Source organism: Saimiri boliviensis, chromosome 19 (genome assembly GCF_048565385.1).
Source record: "Saimiri boliviensis isolate mSaiBol1 chromosome 19, mSaiBol1.pri, whole genome shotgun sequence".
In the NCBI taxonomy this organism is placed as follows: domain Eukaryota; kingdom Metazoa; phylum Chordata; class Mammalia; order Primates; family Cebidae; genus Saimiri; species Saimiri boliviensis.
This window is the reverse complement of record NC_133467.1, coordinates 13100446-13116108: the sequence shown is the minus strand read 5'-3', so window position 1 is coordinate 13116108 and position 15663 is coordinate 13100446. Positions and strand designations below refer to the sequence as shown.

The 15663-nt window shown below is 52.4% G+C and overlaps 1 protein-coding gene across 7 annotated transcripts in view; it reads left to right on the top strand.

The window, feature by feature from the left end:
* The first annotated feature begins 433 nt into the window (after positions 1 to 433).
* Positions 434 to 15663, top strand: part of CACNA1E (calcium voltage-gated channel subunit alpha1 E) — a 405974-nt gene continuing 390744 nt past the window's right edge. For 5 of the 7 annotated variants that reach the window (XM_074389670.1, XM_074389669.1, XM_074389668.1 and 2 more), the window contains exon 1: positions 435 to 749. In XM_074389670.1, the coding sequence (XP_074245771.1) occupies positions 508 to 749 (242 nt within the window). In that variant the 5' untranslated portion in view covers positions 435 to 507. Of the gene's footprint in view, positions 750 to 15663 lie in introns of all 7 variants that reach the window. The other 2 variants (XM_074389673.1, XM_074389672.1) reach the window with 2 other exon arrangements.

The following is a 15663-nucleotide window of genomic DNA, read 5'->3' as shown; positions in this document are numbered from 1 at the left end:
TCTTCTGCAGTAGACTGTGAAGTTTAGAAGGGCGAGAATCCACTCCACTTTGTGGAATTCTGGACACCTGGCGCCCAGCTTGGTCCACCGCAGATGCTCCTGATTTCAACATCATTGATGGAGCTCCTCTGTCTGCGTGTGTGGGTCGTCAGGCCCAGGGTGTAGCACTGAGCAAGTCTTGGCCTGGAGGGCAATGCCATTAACCTCTTTCTTTCTCTTCTCTATTTCCCTGTGGCCTTGGCCCCATCCTCCCTCCTTCCCCTCCCCACTCCTGGTCTCTCCCCTGCCCCTCCCACAGAGCAATGTTCTGTGATGGTGCCAGAGATGCGTGGACTGAGCCCAGAACGCAGGCTGCCCGAGCCCGCCCCCTGCCCGGCTGCGGGGAGCCCTGAGCCCCGGGCCGCGGGCCACCGCCGCCGTCGCCACGTGCTGGCCCTGCCGGAGGAGGAGACATGGCGGCCCCAGCAGTGCACCCTGCTCGAGGCCGAGGCCTCGGACGAGGTGGGCATGCTGCCGGCCTCCCCGCGTGCCGCCTCCGGCTTCGACAACTTCTTCCCGGTGCAGGAGGGCGAGGGCCCGGGCTGGGAGGGCGCTGTGGCGCTGGAAGCGGGCTCCGGCCCCTTCCTCCCGGTGAGCCCCGAGGTCATGAAGCGGCGGCGCGGGGGCCTCATCGAACAGCGCGACATCATCAAGGCCCACGAGGCGCACAAGATGCAGAGCACCCCGCAGGCCCGGCGCAAGGAATGGGAGTGAGTACGGCGCGGCGCGGCGCGGCGCGGGGCGCGGGGCGGACGTGGCTGGGCCTCAGGTCGGGGTGGGGTCCTGGGACGGATGGGGCCTGTGGGGGCGGGAGATGCTTTCGACTGTGCTGCAACTGACGAGGGGCTGGGCCCTCCGGGGGACGTCCTCGTGGTCAGCCCCGGGTCTCACCACCCGGCTGTAGGCCTCGTCCAGCCTCCCTGCGGCCTTCAGTGTCAGATGCGGGTGAATCAGGCTTGCCTCCAAGGCTCACTTAGTTTACTAACAGCCTGTGGGTAAAGAACTGGGGTCTGTTTCGTTTTCTGAGCTTTCCCAAAGCCCACGGAGAATGCTTCACCAGGTGGATCATCTATATCATCTTTGCTTCAGGAACTGCAGATGACCCTGCTCTTTTAATATCCTCCTCGGGTAAATGATTACATTCTGGGGCACTTCTCCAGTGGCTGGAAGAAAATGACCAACATCTGTGGCCACTCCTGGCCTTATTTCTGCTCTTTCTGTGTAGGGCAAAAGGCTGACTTCAATTCGCACCTGTTGCAAATTTTGGCTTTTTCTCCTTAGGAGTCCTAAAGGAGGATGGTATTTCATTTAATTCTTGGTTGCGCCGGGTTTAGGCTCCGTAGACGGACTGAGTTTTGTCCCGTGGATGCCAGCGTCCACGCTGCATGTTGGCACGTCCTGTGGTCCGTATGTCTGTCTCTTCTTGCTTTAGGTTGTGGACTTGCTAAATGTCATCAAGTGCCAAGAGACTAGTGACAGGTGTGTCCTGATGGTGGTGGTCGTGTGGGATTTACCTGCCTGTTTTCAGTGAGTGTTCTGGATGGTGCGAGTAGGGGTAGATGAACTGATCTCTGTTTCACAAGGATGTGCATGTTTGTTAGTTAAGTCATTCAGTGAGCCCTAATGTATGCCAAGCTCCCGGGATTCACAGAGGAGCTGAGCACATCCAGCATTCCACAGACCTCTCGGTTGTTGATCTCTCAGTACTGTTAGTATTTAGAACCTTGCATAGCTGTCTTTACGTGCCAGGCAACATTCTAAGCACCTTACCTCCGTCCTCTCACGGTAATCCTCACTATAGCTGTGAGGTAGGTGCAGTTATTAGCCACATGTAACCAATGAGGCACAGAGAAGTTAAGTGGCTTTCTCAAGGTCACTTGGATAACAACTGCATTGTTACTGTGATTTGATACGAATCAGTGATTCGAACCCTGGCAGTCTGGTTCTAGAATCCATGCTTTTAACCGTGATGGCACAGTGCCTTTCGTTCTAAAGCTCAAAGTACTTCTCTCAACAACCTGTTGAGATGCCGTGGTGAGAGCACTGGTGTGGGGGTTGGGAGACTTGGTTCTAATTCCCAGGGTGACCTAATTAGTGGTGTGACCTTCAGTAAGTCACCTCATCATGACTTTGGAAAACAAGTAGGAGAGAGTAGATGGCCTTTAAACCCAGGCAGCTCCGATAGCTGGTCTTTCTTCGCATTTAGAAGTACTGTTTTTTAATGCACCTCCATCTTACTTTTCTAAGAGGACCCTGAACACCTTGAGGCAGAGACCATCATACACATTGTTCATGTCACTCAATGCCAATTATCCAGCCTAACCCAAGAAATCCCACAATTCTCAATGAAAAACTAGCTTTACCGTGACTAGCAATGTGGAAATAACTTTTGTGTCTTTCAGTAAGTTAAACTTCTACTAATGGAGGATGTCAAGATCTTGTACCAGCCACCTACCGGGGGTGCCAGTGGGGCTGATTGGGAGATCATTTTCACCTGGGCAGGTCCGGGAAGAGGTGAACCAGGGAACACACATCAATGGCCTTGGGCAATGTCAGCCTTTAGGGGCGTAGCAGTGGAGGAGGAGCATATGAGGGAGGTGAGAAGGCATGGAAGGAGGTGGGAGGGTAACCAGGGGGTAGAGGGACAGAGAAGTGAGGACACGGGTGTGTTCAGAAGGAAAGTCATCATCTCCATACAATGTTGCTGAGAGGTCAAATGAAATGAAGACAGAGAAGGAAACACTGGTTTTGGCAACACAGAGGTGACCTTAATGGGAGCAGCTCAGCAAGTGCAATGGGGTCAGTAGCCCAGTGGGAGTGGGTTGAAGAGAAAATGGGAAGTGACAGAGACAGTGATGTTGCCCCGTCCTTCTCTGCGCCCCAACACTCATAGCCTCACTGTGCCTTTCCCCATTACCACCTAATCTTCTTACTCTTGTGGCTCTGGACGTGCCTTAATTTGATCTTCTCCACACCCCTCCCCAGCTCTCCAAACCCTAATGTTGCTGAGCACAGAGGGCTCACTGCTCAAGGCACTAGAGGCCAATACTGTAACACTAGGTTTTTGAGCAGAGAAGCTTTTTATTGCATGGTGACTCACAAGGAGACAGTAGTCAAGCCCAAATCTGTCTCTCTGTCCTCCCTTCAGGGCAGTATTTTCATTAGAAAAGGTTCAAGGGATTAGTGGGTGATTAGTGGAGGGGAAGGGGAGGTCTGGAAAGTCCTTGGACTCTTCATGCTGCCTCACGGGTCACTGTGAAAATTCTTGGGCACTTAGTATGAAACACATCACGGCAGGTCAGGCCGTGACGTCAGCAAGCTTGTTCTGCGCAGACTCCAGTAGGTCAGGCCATCTTGGTTCCAACCAATGTCAGCCCGTTTTTTCTTGATCTCACAAGTGGGGGGAATTTCGGCATTTCTGTATGTTGCTTTTCTTATCTGCCATTCTGCAAGCTCAAGACTATCTGTTAGTCATCGGTTTTTACTCTTTGGGGCACAGTTTCAGCTTCAGCTTTTCAGCAAGTTGTTTCTTTTCTTATCTGCTGTCCTGTACACCCAAGAATGTAGTCATTGGCTTCTTTGACCCTTTGGGGCATGATTTCACTAACACACTGTCTGGAACCCACGTTCCATCATCAGCAAAATCGTGTCCATCCTCCTAGCCTTCTCTGGAAGTCCCTTCACTTTCTTATTCCTGCTGGAGCCACCCCCTCAGCCACCCTCCAGCGTTGCAGCCTGCTCTGCAGCTGCCTCACGTGACAGCTGCTTTCCCTTCCATGTTGCCTTGGACTCTGGAGTCTGGAGAAGCAACTTGCTCCTCACTCTTGCTTCCAGACCATGATTCCCCACTCCTCTCCTAAAAATGCCAGCTGTGGAGCACATATCATCAGATAATACTACCTCCGACCCCTGGTTGCCACCATCTACAGACCCCCAAGTCACCTGCTTCATTCCGGGAAGAGTGGGCTACCCTGGGTTTACTGCCTCTCCCCACATCTTCAGCTGCCAGCAGTTCTTGGTGATTTCAGTATCCACGTAGGTGACGCTTCCTGCACCCTGGCGCCTTGGTGCCTTAGCCTCTTCTCTTTTGTAACTTTGCCTTCTTGCTTCCTGCTGAGAGCTCACCTCCGTGGTCTGCCTGGATCTTGTAATAGCTGCACTGCTCCATACTCTCAGTTTCAAGCATCCCACTGCGTGGCCACCCCTCTATTCTCTCCACTTCACGCCCTCTAGTGCTCCGTTCCCGAGATTCTTTTGTTTTGTTTTGTTTTTTGAGGTGGAGTCTCATTCTTGTTGCCCAGGCTAGAGTGCAATGGCATGACTTTGGCTCACTGCAACCTCCGCCTCCCCAGTTCAAGTGATTCTCCTGCCTCAGCCTCCTGAGTAGCTGGGATTACAGGAGCCCACCACCATGCCCAGCTAATTTTTTTTGTATTTTCAGTAGAGACGGGGCTTCACTATGTTGGTCAGGCTGGTCTCGAACTCCTGACCTAAGGCGATCTACCCACCTTGGCCTCCCAAAGTGCTGGGTTTATTAGGCATGAGCCACCGTGCCCGGCTGAGATTCTTTAATCTCACTGCATCGGCAAGACATTGATCCTATTACCTTTTCACGATCCCCTTCCCAAGTCATTATTCCCCATCTTACCAAACTGAATTCCATTCTAAGCACCAAATACATTTTCCAGATAAAATAGTGACCTTTCATTTGAGGTCTCCTCTTCCTCCTCCTCCTCCTCCTCCTCCTCCTCCTCCTCCTTCTCCTCCTCCTCCTCCTCTTCCTCCCTTCCTCCCTTCCTCCCTTCTTCCCTTCTTCTTTCTTCTTTCTTCTGAGGGAGGTTCATTCTTCTTGCCCAGGCTGGAGTACAGTGGCGAGATCTTGGCTCACTGCATGCAATCTCAGTCTCCTGAGTATCTGGGATTACAGGCACCTGCCACCACACCTGGCTAATTTTTTGTATTTTTAGTAGAGACTGGGTTTCACCACGTTGGCCAGGCTGGTCTTGAACTCCTGAGTTTTGACCAACCTCTAAGATAGAATGAGTCATTCACAAGGGGCAAGAATGCTGGAGCTCAAGTTGGTTTCTAGTGTACTTCAGGCTTCACCATCATTGTAATCTCCTTGTTTTCCCCCTCAACTTCAGTGTTCCTCTGTTGCTTTGTTATACGTTGCCTGGCAGAACTTCAGCCCTGCTAAATCCCACTTGGCACCATTCTTCATGTACATGTGGGCAGGTGACCATTGCTCTAGAAAAGCTCACAACCGTGCTGATCGATCTCACTGTGAATTGACGACTGCCTCCTCCAGTTGGCCCTTGGTCCTGCCCAGAAATCTTACTCTTTTTCCCTTTTCTCTTCACTCTCACATTCCTCTAGAGATTATTTCACATGCTTTTCCCTTAACTCTCAAATCCCATAGCTTCCTGCCAGCTCGCTTCTAGCTCACGACTATGATTGCCTTCCCACTTCACTGGGAAAATAGCAGTAATCAGGAGAGGCATGTACAGGCTCCATCCCCACGCTGACCACCTGCTGCATCTGGGCCTTGGTGCCAGGCCTTTACTTTCTGTTACTGTGGACTGACCACCCCGCAAGTTCCATGTGGAGTCTGGTGCCCACATAGAGCAAAATGAGCCCTTTTGTCTATTCTGCCTCCATTTTTTTTCCCTTACAATTTCCTTTGGAACCCATTCCGATCAGGTCTTTGTCCTCGGCAAACAAACAGCTGTTGACATGGTGACACTGGCCTTCCCAAGGCAGAATCCAACGGGTGTTCCTTTGTATTCATCTTCCTTGACCTAGCAGCAATATTTGATCACTTCCTCTTTCTTGAAACTCTTTGGTCCTTATTTTTAATTTTTTTTAGAGACAAGATTTTTGCTATGTTGCCCAGGCTGGTCTCGAACCCTTGGCCCCAAATGATGCTCCTGCCTCAGCCTCCCGAGCTGGAATTACAGGTGGAGCTGTTTTTTCACATGGCTTTTGTGATCCCCACTCTTGGTTTTCCTCCTACCTTGCTGGCTGCTCCTCAGTCTCTTTTGCCAGTCTCTACTTACTTTCCACAATCCTTCCTAAACACTGGACGTCCCGGGGCTCCGTCCTCGGCCTGTTCTCTTCTCACCAGGGCTTACTTCCTAGTGCTCTTGTCCAGTCCCAGACCTTTGGTGCACATCACACACTGCTTACCTCTAAATGTGTATCTCTACCCAGGACCTCTTCCCTGGATTTTAGATTTCACCGTGTTTACTTGTACATCCATTGTCACCTCAAATTGAACACGTCCAACATCAAAATACTGATTTCCCTCTAAACCTGCTTCTCTTGTAGTTTTCTCTTTCTCTCTCTTTCTTTCTTTCTTTCTTTCTTTCTTTCTTTCTTTCTTTCTTTCTTTCTTTCTTTCTTTTTTTTTGAGACAGAGTCTCACTCTGTCACCAGGCGCCAGGCTGGAGTGCAGTGGTGCAATCTCGGCTCACTGCAACCTCTGCCTCCCAGGTTCAAGCAGTTCTCCTGCCTCAGCCTCCTGAGTAGCTGGGACTACAGGCATGCGCCACCATGCCCAGCTCCAGCATTCTTGCCCCTTGTGAATGACTCATTCTATCTTAGAGATGGGGTTTCACTATGTTGGCCAGGATGGTCTTGATCTCTTGACCTCATGATCCTCCCGCCTCAGCCTCCCAAAGTGCTGGGATTACAGGCATGAGCCACCACGTCCAGCCTTCTCTTTCATTAAACCTGTATTTTTTTCTGTTTCTTGGTCCAGTGATGTTGGAGTCATTCCGACTCCCACATTGACACTCAATTTTTGTCAGGACCCAGTGTCTCTCCCTTCAGAATGTATCAGATCACTATTCACCACTTTTGCTGCTGCAGATCACTATTCACCACTTCACTTAGACAATAGATGCTGCTCCCTGGTCTAAGCACCTTTTATTATTTTTATTTCACACACACGTATGTGGCACTAGAAGCCCAGCACGATTGTAGGTACTTTAGAAATATTAATTGATTTATCCATGTAATAATTGATTGAGGCTGGTACCATGATTGTCCCCATTTTTGCAATTGGGGGATAGAGGGTTTAAGTCACTTGCCCAAGATCATAATGTCAACCACCTCTTAATGAGCCTCCCTGTGTCTGTGTCTCCCTTCTAGACTCTCTGTTTCCCCAACCACAGCTGAAGATCCTTTCTTTTTCTTCTTTGATTTACAAAGGATTTAGAAAGATAGTAGAAGGAATTTCTGCCCAAGTCTTAAGAAATGTTTCCTGTCAGTCCTTAGCTCAGGACATGATCTCCATCTCCTCCCTCTCCCCCTTGCCCAGCCAGCCTCCTGAAGATGCAGGGACGTCTGTGGTTTTATTTCTGCATCTTCCCCCTTACTCCTTCTGTTCTGGTTACGCTGGCCCCTTGTTATTCCTTGAATGTCCTCAGACCTCCCACATCAGGTCTCTGCCTTTTGCCGGTCCCTTTCCCCAGAATCCTTTCCCCATATACTGGGATGGCTTCTCTCTCACTTCATTTAAGTTTCTGCTCAGAGGGAACTTCCTGTCACCCTACTTAAATAGCATTCCCCCATTGTCACTCTCTTTCCCTCTTTATTTTGCTTTATTTTTCATCATAGTCTTTATTGTTTCCTGAACACACACACACACACACAAACACACATTTTGCACTGGAGTGCAAACTTCTTGAAAGCAGAGCCTTTGTCTTACCTTCAGGGTCCGAAACAGTGCCTAGTGTGCAGTTGGCTCACAATAAGTATGTGCTGAAAGAATGATGAAATAAACATATTGAGGGAATTGATATCCATTCCAATCAGCGAAGTTCCAGGGAAGGAGGCAGCTGAGGTCCCTGGTCAACTGTGTGGTTGTGAAGTCCTTCGGTTGAACAGTCAGCAGTGCAAGTGGGGAGTCTGTTCTCTGCCCCACTTCAGGGCTGCTCAGGACCTTGTACCTGCGTGCACTTTGTAGAGATTGAAACTTTTCTCCTTCTGTCTCCTGCCTTTCGGCTTCTACTGACGTACGTTCTTTAGACAGGATCCCCTTGGCTCTAGGACAGGGGCAGCCCGGTTCTTTCTCAGGGCTTGGATTTGGTACAGTGAGAAATGAGGTAGAGTTCTCTGTGGGCAGCCCCGGTCGCTTCTTGCTCCTCCTGAGACCCTGTCCATCTATACAGCCAAAAGCCCAGGAGGCACACCACCAGCTTCACAAATCCTGTCTCCTAGACAGCGAGTCAGGATCCTGGTGATGAGCGAAACAGACTAGAAACCAACCTGGGAGGTCTCCTGCTTTCGCCTTTGGCTGGGTGAGCCAAATGTGGATGGGAGAAGGAGTAGTTTAGGTGATTTCAGATGGAGCAGATTTTCTCGTGCAGAATGTTGTTTTCCAAAGAACTTATTGAAAGGTTTCCTCACTCCTACTTTTCAGGTGATGAGGACCTCTTGGTTAACACCAAGTGTTTCTTGTGTACTAAGTTTTATAACTTTAGCAAGTGGGCATGTTGAGATGTTTTTCTAATACTTTAATACAGTTCTCTCCAGCTTAAAACATTTTTCATATGCGTGAGCTCATCTGAGCCTCACAATGACCCCATGAATTAGCTAGCATTATTTCGAGTTTACAGAAGAGAAAAATGAGCTCCAAAGCTAGAGGTGGCACTAGGTCACAAACCTGTGTCTTCATAATGACTGCCACCATTTATTCAGCACTGGCTATATGGTGGGTGGTTTGCATGTATTATTTATTCAGATGGAAATAGTAGGTACCATGATGAAGAACAGAAACATTTGGTATGGCGTTATTATTGCATATGGGTCTGGAAGAAAGGAAATTATGTGTAACTTTAAAGTCTGCGTAGGTGGGTATGACTTACTCTGTAAAGAGGGAGGGGGTATTTCCATAATGATAGTACTTAGCACACTACATTGTAATTGCCTGTTCGTGTGTCCTTGTCGTCCACTAGACTGTCAGCAGAGAAGTCTGTCTGCTCCCCATCGTGTCTCCGTTTCTTAAAACTGTGCCCGGGGGGGGGTGGTCCTCAAAATGTTGATGAGCACCAGGATTATTCTGGGTCTCTTCTCTGCCTACAGTCTCCCTGGGTGACCCACTCATCTACAGATGAGTCTCAAATGCAAATTTCCTAAGAACCCTTGACTCTTGTAGCCAAATGGTTGGCTGGCATTTCTGCACTGCTCTCTTGTCTAACCAGCTTCTAAAACATAACCTGGCTGGAACAAAACTCCTGATGCTCTTCTGAGCCTGTCTGGCGCCTCATTTTTCCTCATCTCAGTAAATGGCACCGCTGTTTCTCCAGTTGTCCAAGCCAGGTGTTCTCATATCTTCTATTTCTCTCTCTTTTCCCTCACTTCTGATCAGTGGCGAGCCCTGTCAGCAACATCCCCCAAACATATCCCAAGTCTGACCACTTCTCCATCCCCACTGCTACCAATCTCTTCCAAGCCGCTGTCCTTTGGACCATTGCGATGGCCTCCTGACCTGTCTCTGCGTCTTTGTTTCCCTAGAATCGGGGAACGTGTTCAAGCAGGGACAAGCTGAACTCCACTTGCTGGCTCGTGAGGCCCCACCCCACCTGAGCTTTGCTTAACTCCTGGCTTCATCTACTGTCTCCCTGGTGCCCTGACCTCCTGCTCACTCACCTCTTATTTAGGCTGTGCCTGTTTATGTCTCGACCCTGGCTCCTCCCTTTGCCTGGAATTTTTCTCCAGATCTCAACAGGGTTGGTTCATTCTTGCCATTTAGACCTTAGCTCAAATGATACTTCCTCAGAGAGGCTGTCCTTTATCACACAGTCTAAAATGGACGCCTGGTCACCGTGCCACGTCACCTATGCAGTAGACCACCTACCCTCCCAAGAATGTTGGTTCCATGAGATCGGTGATTTGACTGCCTAGTTGACTCCATGGCCCCAGTGCTGAGGGCCATGCGGACCCAAAGGCCCTCAGTCACTATTTGGGAATGAATATGAATGCTCCGTGACAGTGGCCATGGTTAGAGTCACCACCTGGCCTCTGATAGCTCTAGTGATGCCGAACAGTCTAGTCCAGGAAGCTCACGACACCAGTGGCTCTAGGTTTAGACCAGGTGCCCTGGGGTGTGGAGCTTCATGAGCTGTAAAAGGCGAGCTGGTTACCTTGCAGGTTGTTTGGGAACCGTCTTCCTTCAAGCTATCGTTTGATCACCATTGAACCGTGTCTTATTTAACCTTGGGTAAAATATCCAACCTTTCTGAGCCTCATTTTCCTCTTTTGCTAGATTGTGGATGCATACAGCATCCTTTTTGAATTGCTATGAAGGAAAAACAGTACGGAAGTCTTTAGTCCGGCGCTTGGTTGTTTTTCCTCCGTCATGTCCCGTTCCTCGCCTTGGGAGCCTGTCACTTGCCATCACTGTATACAGCAGGCATCAGAGGTTTGCCTAAGACCATGGTGCAGAGGTTGCACTTAGGTTTGGGGTCAGCTGTATGCATCAGTGGACCACAGCAGCATGTGGGAGGTTACAGGAAGAAACCCACAGCGCCAGGCGCAAGGTCAACAGTCAATGCCTACGGGCCATTCTCATTCTCATTATTATTATTCAGCTGGTCCAGCTGCCTCATTTGCAGGTGAGGAAACTGGGGTCCTGAGAGCCTCCGTGGCTGCTTTACGTGAAGGTCAGTGGACAGTGTGAGTGATACGGTCGGAGAACCAGTCCTGAAGTCCTGCCCACTTCTGCCTCACGTGCCCTGCAGCTGTGCTGACGTGGTAGGGGTGATCACATCCAACCAACAGTCTCTCCGGCATTCGCACCGCATGCAACATCAGCACCATATTCTATAAGGCAACACGTGTCTCCACCTTGAAGCTTAGGTTTATGTAGTAAAATGAAATCCTATGGCCACAGACTGGGTACAGCGGCTCACACCTGTAATATCCCAGCATCTTGGGAGGCTGAGGCAGGAGGATGGCTTAAGCCCAGGAATTTGAGACCAACCTGGGCCACGCAGTGAGACCCCCTTCTCTCTAGAAAACAACAATGCTATGGTCAGGAGCTGTGGCTCAGCCTGTAATCTTAGGAGGTCAAAGGGGGAGGATTGCTTGGACTCAGGAGTTTCAGACCTGCCTGCACAACACAGGCAGACCTTATCTCTTTTTTTTTTTTTTTTTTTTGGGACGGAGTTTCACTCTTCTTACCCAGGCTGGAGTGCAATGGCACGATCTCGGCTCACCGCAACCTCCGCCTCCTGGGTTCAGGCAATTCTCCTGCCTCAGCCTCCCTAGTAGCTGGGATTACAGGCACGTGCCACCACGCCCAACTAGTTTTTTGTATTTTTAGTAGAGACGGGGTTTCACCATGTTGACCAGGATGGTCTCGATCTCTTGACCTCGTGATCCACCCGCCTCAGCCTCCCAAAGTGCTGGGATTACAGGCTTGAGCCACCGCGCCCGGCTGACCTTATCTCTTAAAAAGAATGAAAAAATTAGCCTGGCACGGTGGAGCACACCTATGGTCACAGCTACTCAGGAGGCTGTGGTGGGAGGATTGCTTCAGCACAGGAGGTTGAGGCTGCAGTGAGCCATGATCGTGCCACTACACTCTAGCCTGGTGACGAAGATCTCATGCAGGTCTAGTGGAGACCTCAGTTCACAGGCTGCCCCCTGCTGCCAGCATCAGATATCACTTGGGTTGTTAGATTACAGGAATCTGTGGAACTGCTATTGCCGAGAGGGTGAGTGGCAGAGTTTGTTCAGTTACATATGAGTGCTTCGTTAACTTCTCAGATATTTTAATTTTCTTTAAGTGTGTATGTCTTTAGAGAGGGCAGGAAGTCTCCAGGTCACGGTCTTCCCTCTCTACTGCCTTTGGGCTGATTCACTGATTTAGAGGACTGACTTGGTCCTGAAGGCACCTGAGGTTGCAGGTCTGCAAAATCCAGCCTTCTCACTCAGATGAGGCACTTCAGGATCGTAGGGCTGTAGTAGAACAGGCGTGCAGAAACCAGAACATATGCCAGTGGAACACAGAAATCATGAGCCTTCAACACACCGGGTTATCACTAACCAGCAACACATTTGAAATCCACCAGCCGGGAAGAGACCTGGCGCATATGCCCTGCTTTCTTGGAATTCTGAGCAGAGCAGGAAGGCAAAGAGAATCCAGAGAACTGGGCGTCCCTTGGGAACTGACACAATTTGGGTGATTTCTAGAGATTTGTTTTAAGCTGAGTCCTTTGGGGAACTTCACACACCCTTGATTTTTTTTTTTTTTTTAACTTGTCCTCCCGGGATTGGCAAAAAGAGCCTGTTTCTAGGTCTGGTGTCTGGGGACTTGCCCTTGCCTTCAAACCTTCCATAGTTCTAGAAATGCTTCCCTAGAGAACAGGGTGTGAGAATAAACAAGGTAGTGGGTGAGCTGTGTGGGTTTCTGTGCTTGCAGTGGAGGCTGCATCTGACAAGGAGCGTCCTGTACTGGGAAGCGGGGAACTGGTCCCTGCTAAGTGCCTGGCGACTCTCATCTCTTGCAGAGCATGACTGCATAACCTCTCTGCCAGGGTTATACAGTGACCCAGAGACTTCCGGCCCCTCTAAAAACACACACTCCCTTTTTCTTTCTGAAGCCACTGGATGCGCTAAGAGAAAGCAGAGGGTTTCCTTCTTTTCCGGAGCACAGTGCTGGGAGCCAGGCTCGGGGAGATCGGTTGTTCAAGTTCTTCCCTTCTAAGGCAGGCTCTGGGGGAGGAGGCCGGGGACAGGGTTTGTGACTGTGCAGCCTGGTGCCCAGGCCAGATCAGCCCATTCTGTGTTTCCTTTTGTGACACCATCAGAGTCTCCTCCCTGTTTGGAGGCTCAGGTGAGTCAGTCCCCTCTCTCCCATTCTGCCCTGGTGCTGGGCTGCCTCCACTCTGCCCCCACGGCCGTATCTGCAGAGGGAGGCTCTTCAGCCTTCTCGACATGTCAGGATATGGAGATTCTGCCCCCAGCCACCTTTTAGAAGAAAGTGGGCAAAGCGGCGCCCTCTAGCGCCAGCCGCACAATTTGTCACATTGTCCCTTTTCTGAAGAGGTCTTTTTTTCCCTCCTTTATGGTGCCCCCAAGTGGTTGTTTCTGTGCATTGCAGCCGCAGTCTCTGGGATGCTTTCCACGTAGCTGGAGGGTCAGCACTCACATCACAAGGAAGGAAAGCAAAGCCAGGAGGAGCAGGGGCCTTGGCAGGGCAGGGTGAGCGCCCCGGGACTCCCACGGCAGTCCAGGGCCTGCCTTCTCCCTGACCACTGGCAACACCTTGCCATCCTTAAGGGCTCGCCTGGACCCATGGCTGCAAATGAGTCAAGGGCATTTTCTACTTGAATGTGAGGGGATGGGTGAAGACATATGCAGAAAAGGAAGTGCTCATTGTGGAGGAGATGAACATAATTGAAGGAATTTGCTTCGGCCTTTTTGGCTGAAAAAATATGAAATTGCTGAACACCACACACACACACACACACACACACACACGCACGCACATGCAGAATTAGACACCCTGTAGACTTCCAGGCACCGATAAAAAGACCTTTAAAATTCGTCTCACATAATTTCTCATTGAAGGGGCAGGTGAGAAAGCTGAGGTGCAGAGAAGGAGGTGGGCACGGGGCACCCTTCTGAGGACCCTGCCTCAGCTGCTGTTACCCCAGCCATCCTGTCCTCCTTCTCTTCTGCTTTTAGCTCCTCCAACCATCTTCCTCTTCCTCCTTTTCTCACAAAGGCTATAATAGGGAGGGGATGAGGCATGCAGGGTTGGCCTGTGAGTGAGGAAGGGGACTGCCCTCCTTTCCGCTCTCTCCGTGCCCCCGCCTCTCCTGGGGACCCCCTTCCAGACCCTCTGCAGCTGTGCTCACATCCCACTACTCGACCTCACCGCTGTTCTACAAAAGCAGCATCACTGCCTACCGATCAGAAGACTAGGAACCTGCACACAATTTGTCACATTGTCCCTTTTCTGAAGAGGTCTTTTTTCCCTCTTTTATGGTGCCCCCAAGTGGTCGTTTCTGTGCATTGCAGCCGCAGTCTCTGGGATGCTTTCGGCTGCGTAGCTGGAGGGTCAGCACTCACATCACAAGGAAGGAAGGCAAAGCCAGGAGGAGCAGGGGCCTTGGCAGGGCAGGGTGAGCGCCCCGGGACCCCCACGGCAGTCCGGGGCCTGCCTTCTCCCTGACCACTGGCAGCACCTTGCCATCCTTAAGGGCTCGCCTGGACCCACGGCTGCAAATGAGTCAAGGGCGTTTTCCCCATCTCACGCCCTCCGCAGTTCAACCGCCACCCATCTGAAGACAATCCCTTGTCAACTGCTCCCCAATTAATCTCCCCCTCGTCTGAACCCCTCCCCGTCTCAGCCTCTTCCCATCTCAACCCCTCCCCATCTCAGCCCCTCCCCGCCTCAGCTCCTCCCCGCCTCGGCCCCTCCTCATCTCGGCCCCGCCCCGTCTTGGCCCCTCCCTGTCTCAGCCCCTCCCCGTCTCGGCCCCTCGCCGCCTCAGCCCCTCCCCGCCTCGGCCCCTCCCCGTCTTGGCCCCTCCCCGTCTCGGCCCCTCCCCGTCTCAGCCCCTCCCCATCTCGGCCCCTCCCCGTCTCGGCCCCTCCCCATCTTGGCCCCTCCCCGTCTCAGCCCCTCCCTGTCTCGGCCCCTCCCCGTCTCAGCCCCTCCCCGTCTTGGCCCCTCCCCACCTCAGCCCCTCCCTTATTCGGGCCCTCCCCATCTCAACTCCTCCTCGTTTCAGCCCCTCCCCGTCTCAACCTCTTCCCATCTCAACCCCTCCCCATCTCAGCCCCTCCCCGTCTCAGCTCCTCCCCATCTCAGCCCCTCCCCGCCTCAGCTCCTCCCCGCCTCGGCCCCTCCCCATCTCGGCCCCTCCCCGTCTCGGCCCCTCCCCATCTCAGCCCCTCCCCGTCTCGGCCCCTCCCCGTCTCGGCCCCTCCCCGCCTCAGCCCCTCCCTGTCTCGGGCCTTCCCTGTCTCAACGCCTCCTCGTCTCAGCCCCTCCCCATCTAAACTCCTCCCCGTCTCGGCCCCTCCCCGTCTCAGCCCCTCCCCGTCTCAGCCCCTTCCCGTCTCGGCCCCTCCCCGTCTGAGCCTCTCCCCGCCACAGCCCCTCCCTGTCTCGGGCCCTCCCCGTCTCAACTCCTCCTCGTCTCAGCCCCTCCCGTCTCAGACCCTCCCCATCTCAGCCCCTCCCCGCCTCGGCCCCTCACTGTCTCGGCCCCTCCCCATCTCGGCCCCTCCCCGTCTCAGCCCCTCCCCGTCTCAGCCCCTCCCCGTCTCAGCCCCTCCCCGCCTCAGCCCCTCCCCACCTCAGCCCCTCACTGTCTCGGCCCCTCCCCGTCTCGGCCCCTCCCCGTCTCAGCCCCTCCCCGTCTCAGCCCCTCCCCGCCTCAGCCCCTCCCCGCCTCAGCCCCTCACTGTCTCGGCCCCTCCCCGCCTCGGCCCCTCCCCGCCTCGGCCCCTCCCCGCCTTGGCCCCTCCCCGTCTCGGCCCTGCCACAGCTGCCATCTGTTGTGGTTGCTTCTCCCCCTGTGTTTATGCTTAAGCCGGGGAAAAGGTCCCCTTCCCTTACTCCCTGGTTCCCTTCTCTCCTTCTGTCATGAAGGTGAAATG